Here is a 13,402-nt window from a genome sequence, read left to right on the forward strand (position 1 = left end):
ATTGAAGTCGCCATGCACGATTTTGATATCGTGGCGGGGGCAACGCTCGAATTTTATCGAGTTGTCGGTATTTAATGTTATTGAAATTCATTGAGCTATCAATACGTATCGAATTGTTGGAATTTACCGACTAACCGAAATGTATCGAGGTATCTAATATCATGTTTTTAAAATTTATCGAGTTGTCAAAAAAAGCGTGTGAAACAAATGCATAAAAACTCTTTGTATTGTGAAGTTTTAACTGGCATTTCAAAAGGCTTGCGAATATTATTCCCTCGCATTCATTTGTCCAAGGTCATTTCATTTGTTTCACGACCAATCGGTTTTTATAAAATAGATTGGTTATAGAAAAATTATTGCCCCATTAAATAGTGAACGCAGTGTCACACGATTGATACATTTGTACAGATTTGTAAATTATTTATATTGGGCTACTGGTACAAAATAAAAAACATGGGACGACAATTTTTTTGTAGTCACATGACTTTTACAAATACAGCGAACTTCTATTGAAATAATTGAACAACCCACTGGGAAAATAGGTAAGCACCTTGCGAGGTAAGCCATGTTTTCTTTCAGTTTTTAGTACCAAAATTGTCATCATGGCCAATGTGATCTACTAGTAAAGGGCAAAATGAACACCTCCGAAGACACATTACGTTGTCAGTTGCAAAATAACGTGCAGCCGAAGTTATTTCCAACCATCGAACTACTCCGAGCGACTGCTCTGCATTACACGTAACTTACTTTGTAAAGCGGCTCAGAAGTATGTCTGATACCAAATGTACATTCTAAATTCCTACTTACATAAGGCGGCCATGCCTTTGTAAAAGTAAGGGACGTTCGGCAGGGAAATGGTAATGACTGCCAGGTGAAGAGTAAGTTGCTAATAAGGTATTATTACGTGCTCCTAATTCCCACTGGGAAATTGTTTTTCGTGATTGGGATAAAGAAAAATATTCATATGTATATTCACTCGCTTGGGATACTAAGTATTTACACCATAATTTGGGCAAACGCCCAATCGTTTCACAGTGCCTTATAGCTAATAAAATATTTACAAAAAAAAATATCTAAAAATGTGTAGTCACGTTTTAGTTCCAAAGCAGGAGAATTTCTTTTGAGTAATTTTGTGCCTTATAACTTAATCGACGTACTATATTCCCAGCGTTCTAAGCAAACTAAAACTAAAAAACGGTGAAATCTCGACAATATCTCACACTCCTAGTTTTGAATTAATATCTTATAGTCTGAACAAAAATGTTAAGACAGATCGGTTGAAAGTATTGTAAGGGCTAAAGTTGTACCTGGTTTAGTTTGGGAACGATATACTACTACATATTCAAATCTGATATATTTTGGGGATAATGCCATATATCCTTTCACGCATGTAATGTCTATTGCGAAAATGTATTAAATTGGGCAGTGAATACAATATTTATGTAAATCTACACTCGAGCGCCACCTACCGAATATTTTTTGGGTTAAAAATTTGTTTTTCTCTCTAGGTTCATTTCAGATTTTCAAATACCCAAAACTTTATTTTCAAGTACATACATAAGTAGGTATGTAATTGTGTACTCACTTGCCCTTGCGTCAATATAGAGTTAACATTTCACTAAAGTATTTGCTATTATGTTGCCATTTGGAGGTAAATAAATAAAGCAAATACAAGTTATTCTAGCTAACTGTTTTCCAATGCATTGTTTCATTGGTCCATTGGTGGGTCAGTTGGTTAGTCCAATTTATTGTCGCCCACCTGATAATCCAATTCATTTTTTTTTTATAGTACTTTTTGCGTTGCCCATTGTTCAATGGAAACTACAACTTGTTAAATTTCATTCATTTATTCTATTACATGCATCGTATGTATGTACATTTGTAGTTATTTTTCGCTTATTTGTTGAAACAATAGCATCCTGCCCAACGAAAAAGTTATCGGCAACAACTGCTTACGATTATGGTGATAAATTGGAGTGCAAGAGTGTGTAGCATAAGGAATGTGTGTTGAATAACATGAATTACCATAAGTGCATAAGTACTGGTATGTAGTCGGTGTAAACAGCAGCTAGCCAATTTAAATGGAGTTTGGAGCATTTCCTTAAACCTACTTGCCTTGCTGATGGCGTTATGTGAAGTACACAGGTAATAGTTGCCTTTCGGTTATTATACTTCTCATGAACAAGAAATGGTATGGTATAGAAAATGATAAGAACAACTACATAGAAGAGTCGATTTAACCTTGTCCATCTTATGGCAGCCTGTTTCAATGCAAACTAGTCCTGAACCTAGTTCCTGCAAATACGGTACATTTTGCAACGTAGGCTTCGCTTTCATTTTGTAGTATAAACAATTCTAAAGAAAATTGGTCAAAAGAAGGAAACTAAAAAAATCATATTGGCTGCGTTTCTTTTTACATTCCAAATAATCTCGTTTCACAGCCAGAGTAAACAGAATGCGTTTAAATATACGTTAACATATCATCAGGAACGATCGAAAGAATAAGTAAACAAAAAAGTTTATTCCAAACATTCAGAATGAATAAAGAAATTCAGCCATCATGTAGTCTCTTAAACATTTTACATTGCATTCAGAACAGTCACTACAAAAAATTAACACTTTACCTAGCTATCGGCAAATTATAATTCTTGTTATATTTTTTAAATTCGAAATTTGAACTAATTTCTTCCAGAAAACGTCATTGCTCCCTAGACCGACGTACTCCCCTACCTTTGTTGGAATGCATTTTTAACCGACTTCCAAAAAAAGAGGAGGTTATCAGTTCGTCGGAATATTTTTTTTTTATGTATGTTACCGCATAACTTTGCACCACGTCAACCGATCGCATCGGAAAGGTAGTGTCTCAAAGGTGGTCCCATACTAATCTGGTTTAGATCCGATCCGTTTAATAAATGAAATTGGATCATGAGATATATATACATATTTACATATATAAAAATTTTTTTTTTATGAGAATTGAAGTCGGTTTTTTTTTTTTGCTTACAAATTACTTCTTTAATCTATTAAAACCACAAAAGCAGAATTTCTCCGCTTATGATAACATTTTTAACTTTTCTATTAATTTTATACGCCCATACAACCCAGTGTGTAGGATTTCTTCAAATTTCATATTTTCTTTAGTTGAGACAATAGCTATTTGAACCATACAACGAATGATGTAACTATTTTAGGTACGTTCTCTCTCATTTAGGTGCATTTATTTTGTGATATTAGGTACAATCTTTAGGGATGAAAACTGCCCTGACATAAAGTACTTAGCTTGACTTGGAATAATTTTTATTAACGGCGAATTCTTCTAAAATACATATTATTAATTCCAAATAAATGGACAAATGTCTACTTAATTCTTTATATTCGACTGAATATCAATTTACAGTTATTTAACACGCATTTAAACATCACAACTTAAAAAGGGGTGATTGCAATTCAGATTTGATATGATAATATAGTAAATATTTACCACAAATTAAAGCGGAAAATGCCGCCAAGGTTTTAAAATGCTTTAACCACAAACATATATAAGCATGTATGTATGTAGAAGAAAAATGCTTACGCGCAGGCATGAAGAAATTATACTTGCAATAAAATTCATAAATCATATCCATAAACTTGTACATACATGTTTATGTACATAAATACCAAGGGATTGGTTCAGCATTGCTACGGATTCGTTTCGATCGAGTCGAATTTTCAGCACAAAGCAAAAAATACCTAAAAATTATACCAAATGAAAATTTGCAAATTCAAGGTAAAAGCACAGGAAAAATATTAGCTTCTACATACATACATACATTATGTCATATTGCATTAAAGTAGGGTGGATGGCATGTATGTGATGTATGTATGTAGCTGTTGGCCATTTGTGCTAAATTCCTCTGAAAATGCTGCCCACAAGCAAAGTATCGATTACCTTTAACTTTGACCTCTGTTTGTATGTTGGAGACAACATTGGATTAGCAAATGGTTAGCAGGGATAATCGGACAGTGATAGCCACAATAAGGTGCTATTAAACGAACAAACACCACTGAGACAGACTACATGGGCGGGTTAGTTTACACGTTACGCCACGCCAGCATAGACATAGACTGGGGGAGACTTCAATCGGGTAGTTGGGGTAACAGCTGCAAACGAGTTCTTTTCCGGTTGGTTTAACTGAACCTTGAACTTTGATTGTTATTTTAGGCGTTTCAATTACGAAAGAAGTGAAATACTCAGGCAAGTCATGCATGCAACTCCTTCCAATTCACGCCGATGCGTTAACTGGCAGTGAAAACATAATTTTTTTTGTTTGTTTTAGGGTATATGACAAATTTTTTAAACAAAATAAATTTGCTACAAATTGCACAAAATTATATGGTGGCAGTTGCAGTGCAGTCTGGTTAAATTGAAAACAAAAATAATGCACATAAAGATTTTAGCAAATTGCGAGAGTTTGCGCACTTCAACTGTTGCGCTCAAGTGTCGTCGCCTACATGTTCTTCCCTCCTATAATTTCTCAAAGTCATCCTAGAATGTTCAAATTTCTGTCATTCATGCCTCTCCATCCGCACTCCCTTCTTGCCATCTACCGCACACCATTCTACTCGATCGCTTGAATCACCTGCTCGATAGTGTCCTCTGAGATAGACAACGTCTGCACTTGCTCATCCAACTCTCTTTCAATCACCTCCTCTTCGACGTCACCGTCATTCTCGTCATTCTGACCGGCTGTCCGCTTTGCTGCTTTCTTGCTGACGCGTCTGAAGACGGTATGCCAATAGCTGGAAATGGAGTTCTTCAATGACTGCCGACTTGGTGCGCTGTCCATGAAGTTCTCGGTATTGGCGTGTTCCACTGCACCCCGCACAAGAGAAGATCAGAAAAATTTACAATCAACAATTAGTTGCTTACAGACATTAGGTAAACGCCATTTTGACGCACCGATTCGAGTGACGCCACCTAGACGCAAATTAAAACGCCGCTGGTGTTCCTTTTTCGGTTTCTCCACTTCGTCATCCTTTTCCAGTCCACTACCGCCACTAGCATCCTTATCAGTATCGTCTTTCGACCGTCTACCATCCTCGGGCATTACCTCACTGGAGCTGGTTGGAAGCTCTTCCCCCGCGCTGTGTCGTTTATTTGTTAATTTGAAAAAACGCTTTAACGAATTTGCCTTCGAATTTCCGGTTTTAAGTGTCTCAGGCGTAGAGTCGCCATGTTCCTCGATCCCCGAAAGTGGAACGTCGCGCATTGGCTGTGTTGCGGATATGCCTTGAGACATTCTGATCGGCGATTAGTTTTGTTATTATTGTTATTATTGATATTTGAAAGTAAAATTTCAAGAATAGAAAGACGATTTATGAGTTTTTTTTATTGAAAATTTGAAATCCCACACAGACACGAAAGTAGACAGGTATTTCAAAAATATGTGTATAGGCGATTGAAGAAAAAAGCGGTTAAGTGTTAATGATGAAGATCGTTTGGTTAAAATTAAGCGAAGACAATTTGTTTTCTCATATTTTCCTCAACGGTGGAAATTCTATGTTAAAGCAAAATGAAAAATTTCCTATTAGTTTGCGTTGGTTCGTTCTGTCGGCAGGCTGAGAAGATTGTTGGTATTGGAACGAGTTTCGTCATCCCTTTGGTTTGTCTGTAAACCAAATTTAGCAAAGGGATGAAAGAAATTCCTTGCTAACTACACACATACGTACACAGACCAATAATCTTTGAAATCCATCAATTTTAAATAAGTGACATAGCGTTCTCTTTGTTGAACAATTCTTGAAAGATTAGACTTATAGTATGACCTTCGTAAGGGTAGTCACATCCACGAGGTGCGGGCACTTTTAATTTCCACGCTGATTAGAAAGAACTTAAATGGAAGGAAGCTAGCAAATGCACGGCTTGCTTCGCGAAGCCTGATAAGAACTTGTCAATACAAAAATAGTGTTGAAACGCACGCAACGCAAGACGGCTTGTAATGTAAAAATTATTAGTTTAGGTTGAAGTGGCTGAAGAGCAGCACCTACCTACTCAGAGGCCAAGAATAATGGCACTGAGATAACATTTCCTATATATCTACTAATCTCCTTCGATGCTAGGAGCTCTTATTTCCACCTGTGAGATACCAGCAAGTTTTGCAAGGTTTACCAAGAGTTCGTAATCTTCTGACTTGCAAAATGCCACGCGCTCCCGATCCGAGAGGGTCCCGGCCCAAGAGACCGAGAGCTCAAAAGTATCCTAACATTTTTAACAAAACAAAGTACTTAAAAGTTATGATTTTTTAATACTTAAAATCAATTCAAGTAAGACACAACTAAAGACCATATGAGCATTTCCACAGAATGGTCAACCAGGACCGAGTACTAAAATGAACAATCAGTTGTATGGGAGCTATATGTTATACTGGTCCGATTCTTCCGGTTCCGACAAATGATTAATACATTATAAAAATACACCCACCTACCAAATTTCATCCGGATATCTCGAAAACTGAGAGACCAGATTGCATACAAACAGACGGACAGACAGACAGACAGGCAGACAGACAGACAAACAGACGGACAGACGGACATGACTAAATCGACTCAGCTCGACGTTCTGATCATTTAAGTATACATTTTAATGGGTCTATCTCTTCTTATTCTGGTACTTACAAACATCGGACCAAAGTTATAATACCATTTCATGCTCATGAAAGGTATAATTACAACGAGACGATTTTTACTGGGAGGGCCCCAACTTGTATAGTGAGCAGCTCATTAAATACAAAATTTTTATGGAACCAAGGACTTGAATTCAATAAAACTTGACGCGTGTGGAAGCAAAGGGAAAACACAACAGAGAATGCGATAAACAAGGCTTTCAAGACTTGACGTGTCTGAAAGAGGACTAACTAACTAGATATCCGAAATTCACTACAAATAAATAACAAGCAAATTTTAGTTAGTTGCGGCTTTTTGGCATTTCAGCAACGATGTGTGATAGGACCTTTCTATATTAGGGTAACGATATGTACAGTGCAAAAAGTTAAGGGAGTTCAAAAGTCAATTAGATCTTAATCAAAACTCCATCAGCTGAAAGCTGCCCAAAAGCTCTTCAACCTATGGTATCACAATGTGCTAAGTACCAAAAATATACTTATGGTTTTGGTTATGATAAGGATAGGATAAGGATAGGTCTACAGGCCTATTTCACCGCGACCAGATTTGATATGTTGTGCCTCCTTTTTCAACTTTAGTTGTATAATATCGATATCGCTGAGCGTGTAGTCGTTTAAAAGGCTGGCTCTGCAATGAGCTAGCAGATGTCTGTACTGCGGAGGCCAAACATAGCGAACTGTTAGTACTCCACATAATGAGCACAGATTGAGTTATTTTCTCACTGAAGCAAAGCAACTTCTTTGATTGATGGTGTCCCTCTAACTTGTCCCAATGGCTAGCAGTGCAGGATTCTGCCAACTTGTTGAGGTCTCTCTAGGTATCATTGTTGTTGAATCCAAGAAATTTGTTAGGCTCAACAAATGGTGTGTATGTCTTTTTTAGCTTGGAAGTCCGCTGTTTCATTACTATCATACCACTGATGGTGCAGCCACGTGGGGTTTCTACTCCAATCTCCACGAATAGGAAATATTTTTGTTCGTTAAGCTAAGGATGGGATCAATTTGGTCTGAGAAAGGACTTTGGTCATGCTTTCCCTTTAAGAATTCAAGGTGTCCGACAAGGTTGCCTTGTTTGAATTTATTTTTCCTACGTTGCATGAATTCTTACCACAAGAAGTAGTGTAAGATTGAGTATGACTTCCATACCTGCAGTGAGTGCTGTTTTCATTGCCCCTATTACAGATAGGTATGCAAGTCCTTGGTTCATACACTATTATGCGCAATATCTCAGTATAAGCACAGAAGGTCATTTTGGCATTAAACCCCCAATTTTTTTCCTACGAGTTGCTTAGTGGTAAACGGCGATTTCGTTGCTTTGTTGATAATTGAGTCGAGGTGTGACTCCCATGTGAGTTTTCTATCCAGGGTTATGCCTAGATATTTAACCTCTTCCATTAGGGGAATCAAAGTCCCAGTTATGTTTAGTAAAAGGATAATTGTAGTTTTATTGGGATTTAAGGACAATCCCTCATTCCAATTGCAAGTTACATTTAGGAGGTCCTGCATCAAGTCCCTAATGGTATTTGTATGTCATCAGCGTAGCTTATGGTTTGATATCCTTTCGTTTGAGGACTTCAACTAGCTTCATCAGCCACAGTACAGACCACATCAGAGGCTATAGCCTTTTACTGCAGCTATGCTTAGCTCCTTCGGACCTAGGTCCGCGTTAATTGTCCTCTGGACACCTCTATTGGAGGGTGTCACTTCCATGGATCTGAAACTGGCATTTTCAAAGGCGGTCACTGCGATGTAGTGGTTCGCAGTGTGCGCTACCATTCCGCAGAGCCTGGGCTCACTCCCAGTTTCAAACCAACATCAAAAAATTCGACATAAAGAAGGTTTTTCTTATGTCGGTCGTCCCTTGGCAGGCAATGGCAAACCTTCGAGTGTCTTCTACCATGAAAAACAGCTTCTTATAAAAATACAACATCTAGGTGAGAAACTCGGCCAAACACATTGCGTACGCGTCTTCTGTTATTATTATTATTATCAAAGGCACCTCAATGTTCATGAATGAGCAAAGACCAATACCCTTCGTTGCAAATGCCTTTTCTATTACACTTACCTTACGATTAGGGATGTTAATTTTTCAGCTTTTTTCGATCCAGGGATTTTCATGATGTCGTTATAACAATTCCGGGATCGCGGGATTAATCCCGGGATTTGGATATTCATTACTTTTCAACAACTTAAATCGAAAAAATTGCTTCCATATTGTTTGAGAAGCTCTCCTACCATAAAATAAATAATAAATAAATGGGTTTGATACCTACTTTTTTATTTAATGTGGCGTTTGTATTTTTCTCTCTCTGACAGGATTTATTTCAAAGGACTTTTTAATTTCAAAGATATGATTGATTCCAAAAATTATTTAAATAAATAATTCAATTCAGTGTAGAATAAAAATTACATTTTCAATACTTACCAGTCCGTCTGCACCAAATATTTGAAACTACTTAAATTCTACAGGATTTCCTCTTTAATTTTATACCCATACTTTTTCTGAAAGCACATTTCTCTAAATTTTTTAAATCAATTTTGAATTACTGACGTCAGAGTGAAAAACTAAAGACGCAATTTTACTATATTTGGCCCATGGTTTCGCGAATATATTGATACTTGTGTTAAAATTTTACTATCAAGTGGTGTTATATATATAGTGAGCTAGACATTCATAAATATAAAATATTAATTATTAAATAAAAAACGAAATATAGCCAATACCGGTCCAGAAAAGGAGTTTCTATTATTGCCGTCAGTGCAAATTACAAATCCCGAAAATCCCGGGATTATGTGCCAAGAATCGCGAGATTTTCGGGACCTTAAACATTAACATTAACAAACACATTAACATTCCTAGCTAGGATGGAGTGAAGTGTCGCAATTGTTGATTTGCCTTTTTGATAAGCATATTGGGGCTCATGTAGTGGATAACGAGGGAGTATCTTCTCCCTTACATGGTGATCCAGTACTTTTCCTCAAGAATGATAGAATACAAAGATTGCGCCGATAGGGGTGCAAAAATTTTTCGTTCTGCGCATCTACGTCATAATATAAAAGTTGTTGTTGGCGATCTGTCAAATCGCATACAATTTCGACGAAAAAAAGTAAATATAGCATAAAATTTAGTTGAAAGACTAAAATAAAACAATCTGGTGGCAATTTATTGAATCGAGAAGACGGTAAATTTATTTTGTGTTTCTTTTACATTATTTATATTATTATTTTATTTCAAATAAAAATTGCATTCTGTGGCCGCCATTGCGCTGGTAAATGGAACGAGTAAGATTTCCAAATGAAATTGAAGCCACAGCAAATAGTGCATAGCTCCAAGGCTTCGAAACAAATATAGAAGCTATACGATGCCAGAAAGACTACAGAGAATCGAAGAGCGCTAACCAGGAAACAGCGTAAAAGGGCCAAGTCGTTGAGCAAGGGCGTGCTCATAGCATGGTAAGTAGCATCTGCGACAATACATTACTTTTTACTAACTTCCAATGCGTACTTATTTCAGGAAATACAATGCAAACGGTGCCAACATAAAATTAAACTGCCAAGGCATAAGCAAGAATTTTTACCTGAAACTGTGACGCCTGCCCACAGCATCAAATAAGGATATCGTTCCAATGAAACCCAATATTAACGACGTATTTTGACGACGATGAACTCTTTGCGAACGCTCCGGGTTTTCATCACCGGGCTTGTAAATTGATGGCACGGAGCCTCGTTTCAACAATCTTCTTTTTGCATAACCTTAGAAATGTTTTAAACACTTTCATTAATATAAACACAATAAACGAAATAAATAAACATCCTACCCATTTCAAACTGCAGACTATTTTCAAAATCTTCACTTGCAAAGTGATGCATGCAAATATAGCAAGTTTTAAATTGGAAATCCTTGCTTTGCCGGCAGAACTGGATCCACTTTTTCCTAAGTTCTGGATCTGAAGGAAAAGTAAAAAAACTGCACTCTGCCGCCGTTTTTTCCACATTTCGCAACTGCGCACTTCATTTTACAACGTTTTTATTTTATAACTTTAACAAAAATATCACAAATCAATACGTTTTCCTCGCAAACCATTACGTTTCCCTCGCAAACCAATACGCTTCCCACCAAAAATTTTATATTATGACGTCAACACTCGAACAGCTGATTTGTAAACAAGAGTAACGGACCTGCGCAAAGCGCGATCTCTTTATTCTATCATTCTTGCTTTTGCTAATGTCTTTTGCATGAAAGATGAAGGTCGAATTGGCCTGTTGGATTTTGGAAAGTCTGAGGGTTTATTCCCTTCCTTTGTTAAAAAGATTACCTTGACTTCTTGGAACATGTTCCAATGCCAGGCAAGACCTGAAGATTATAACCATTTTTTTACTTATTTTATTTTGTCCTTTGGATAGCAGTACCGGGAATATTCCGTTCATCTGCCGCGAAGATTTGTAGGGCTTAAACGACTTTATAGCGCAGTCTACTTTTTCAAAGTTGACTACTTTATTAATTACTGAGTCGAAGGCTCCTCGATAGTTTTGTGTTATCATACTAAACGTATTCCGCCTTTGCGTTACTAACCTGCATTCAGGGATGTGAGTACCAAAATGTACTTGCAAGCACCCTATTCTCACTTGACATACCACTTACAAAGGTACTTAATAAAGTTTTCCTGGGTCTGTTACATGCGAAATTTGTGGCGAAGCCTCGGACCACCAAGTGGCGTTCTTACAAAACCTCACGAATGCTTACCTATGAACATGTATGTAAGAACATTAGGGTGGTCCTTAAAAAAATCAAATAAACGATTTTTTTCAGTCTCACCCCCTCAGTCGGTAATACCACAGTCACGGATATCACATAAAAATTTTGTTCCCGATTGGAGGCGGTTAAGGCGTGTCGCACAGGGGCCAAAGTTCAGATTCCTCTATAGAGAGAGATAGAAAAAAAATTTTAATTAACCGTCTCCAATCGGGACCAAATTTTATATGTGATACCTATAGTACCATCGACTTCGGGGTTGAGGCTTAGGAAAGCTGATATAAAACACTTAAGTACCCCCCCCTAATGTACATATATGGATACTTACAAATATATGCATATGTACAAACATACTTGAGTGTAATTATTGTTATCAGCTGGAGAAAAAACCGGCAAAACAACAAAATGTTCAATGCGCAAGATCCAAAACTCCAAAATGCTGTTACAACCTGTTGATTAATCATACCACCACCTCACTCACCCACAATCCACAAGCATACACAAATACACTCACAAAATAAATTGATAAGAGTCTAACAGCTGAGTAATGTTTGTAAACAAAATGTTGAGCCGGCGCAGTTTACCGGCAGCTGCTTTGTTGATAAGAGCCATACAAATAACAATGCAAAACAATGTAAATATTTACAGCAACAAACACTTGTTGCTTCAGTTTACTCGGAACTAATGTTGCCAGATTCACAGTTTTAACTGTAAATTGCAGTTTTTGAAACAAGAATACAAATATTTAAATTACCTCCTAGTACAAATTACATCGAAATATCCGGTTTGAACGAATAAACTAAAATTTCCTTTTCGGGTTTTTGTAAGTAAATTTTAATATAAAAGGGGACCGACGAAGAACCAGTCGTCACAGAAAATATGAAAAAAATATTTTCCCATATCAAATTGAATAAAACAAAAAGTAAACTAGAAATTCCAGCTCTCTTATGTGTTTTAAGAACTAAAGATTTATTTAAAAAAGTGCTTCAAGTTGTACTAAATTTGAGGCATCGAATCAAATGCTTAAAAAATTAACAAGGCAATTACGAAAAATAACGAAACCCAATTTCATTAAAACAAATTGTGATTTAGATGTCATATTTTATAAAATCTATTTTTGTTAGGTTAAGTCAGGGTACATTAAATAGGTAGCAGCAGCAGGCTTGCAGTTTTAATTCTCATTTTGGTATACATTTTTCTCTGAAATTCAGATTTTTTTTACTTTTTTTGACATTTTTGAATACAAAATCAACAAAAAAATACGGGCAGTTTATTTTTTCTCGAATACTGGTACCTGTTTATGGGTATTGAGTTACATATATTTATGTTATTTTATTTTATGTAAATGATTCGCTTTTGTTATTGAAATACTTTCACTTTTTAAAAACTCTCTTTAGTTTTGAAGGTTACAGTTTTTGGCCGAAAATACAGTTTTTTGGCCAAAAATACTGTTTTTTTTTTGCCAAAAATACGGTTTTTTGGATATTATCATTTTTTTGGAAAAAAAAATCTGGTAACACTGCCTGGTACACACATACACCAGCATGTTGAATGTAAACAAAACAAGCGACCAGAGCCAAAGCGCATGTCCTGTGGCAAGCAGCTGCTCTCGAAGAGGTTAAGTAGCGCGACGTTAGTAGAGGCTGAAGAGGAACTCGGATGGGAGCTGTAAGGCAGCGAAGGTATTTATTGATTTTACGCATACGCGAAAACTCTTATCAGCGAAGTTAAAATGGGGGTTGAGTGCCGAGAAGCGGTATGTCGTAGCTGAACTTTGTGGCGAAACAGTGAGAGAAAGTGATATTTTTAGTGTTTAAGTGAAAACTTACTAAATTTTCATTTATTTCAACTTATTAAATTTACATTCAATTGGCAAGTAGATTTTAACTGAAAATAAGAGCAACTCCTATTTTTGTTATTAAAAAAATTTGTAACTATTTTCAAACCAGCTGTTAGGTCTTCCACACATTTCACCCCCCCAACTGAG

The 13,402-nt window shown here is 36.5% G+C and overlaps 1 protein-coding gene and 1 long non-coding RNA gene across 2 annotated transcripts; one reads left to right on the forward strand and one right to left on the reverse strand.

Moving 5' to 3' along the window:
• Positions 1-4,601: 4,601 nt before the first annotated feature.
• On the reverse strand, positions 4,602-5,282 carry LOC118751242. The gene is made up of 2 exons (XM_036486023.1): positions 4,943-5,282; positions 4,602-4,855 (listed from the first exon to the last, which is right to left on the reverse strand). The coding sequence occupies exons 1-2, from the start codon at positions 5,280-5,282 to the stop codon at positions 4,602-4,604; spliced, it is 594 nt and encodes a 197-aa protein (XP_036341916.1).
• A 4,659-nt stretch (positions 5,283-9,941) lies between these two features.
• LOC118751249 lies at positions 9,942-10,479 on the forward strand. The gene is made up of 2 exons (XR_004994500.1): positions 9,942-10,115; positions 10,177-10,479. It is a non-coding gene; the product is annotated as an uncharacterized LOC118751249 (long non-coding RNA).
• The last annotated feature ends 2,923 nt before the right edge of the window (positions 10,480-13,402 follow it).

The sequence above is a fragment of the Rhagoletis pomonella genome, unplaced genomic scaffold (assembly GCF_013731165.1).
Source record: "Rhagoletis pomonella isolate Grant_MI unplaced genomic scaffold, Rhpom_1.0 Rhpom_scaffold_00001, whole genome shotgun sequence".
NCBI classification, from domain to species: Eukaryota; Metazoa; Arthropoda; class Insecta; order Diptera; family Tephritidae; genus Rhagoletis; species Rhagoletis pomonella.

Excerpts from the sequence above, each read along its gene's own strand:
- LOC118751242 (XM_036486023.1), bottom strand. The coding sequence starts at position 5,282 with ATGTCTCAAGGCATATCCGCAACACAGCCAATGCGCGACGTTCCACTT. Across the intron at positions 4,856-4,942 it reads AGGTGGCGTCACTCGAATCG|TGGAACACGCCAATACCGAG; the intron begins GTGCGTCAAAAT and ends TGCGGGGTGCAG.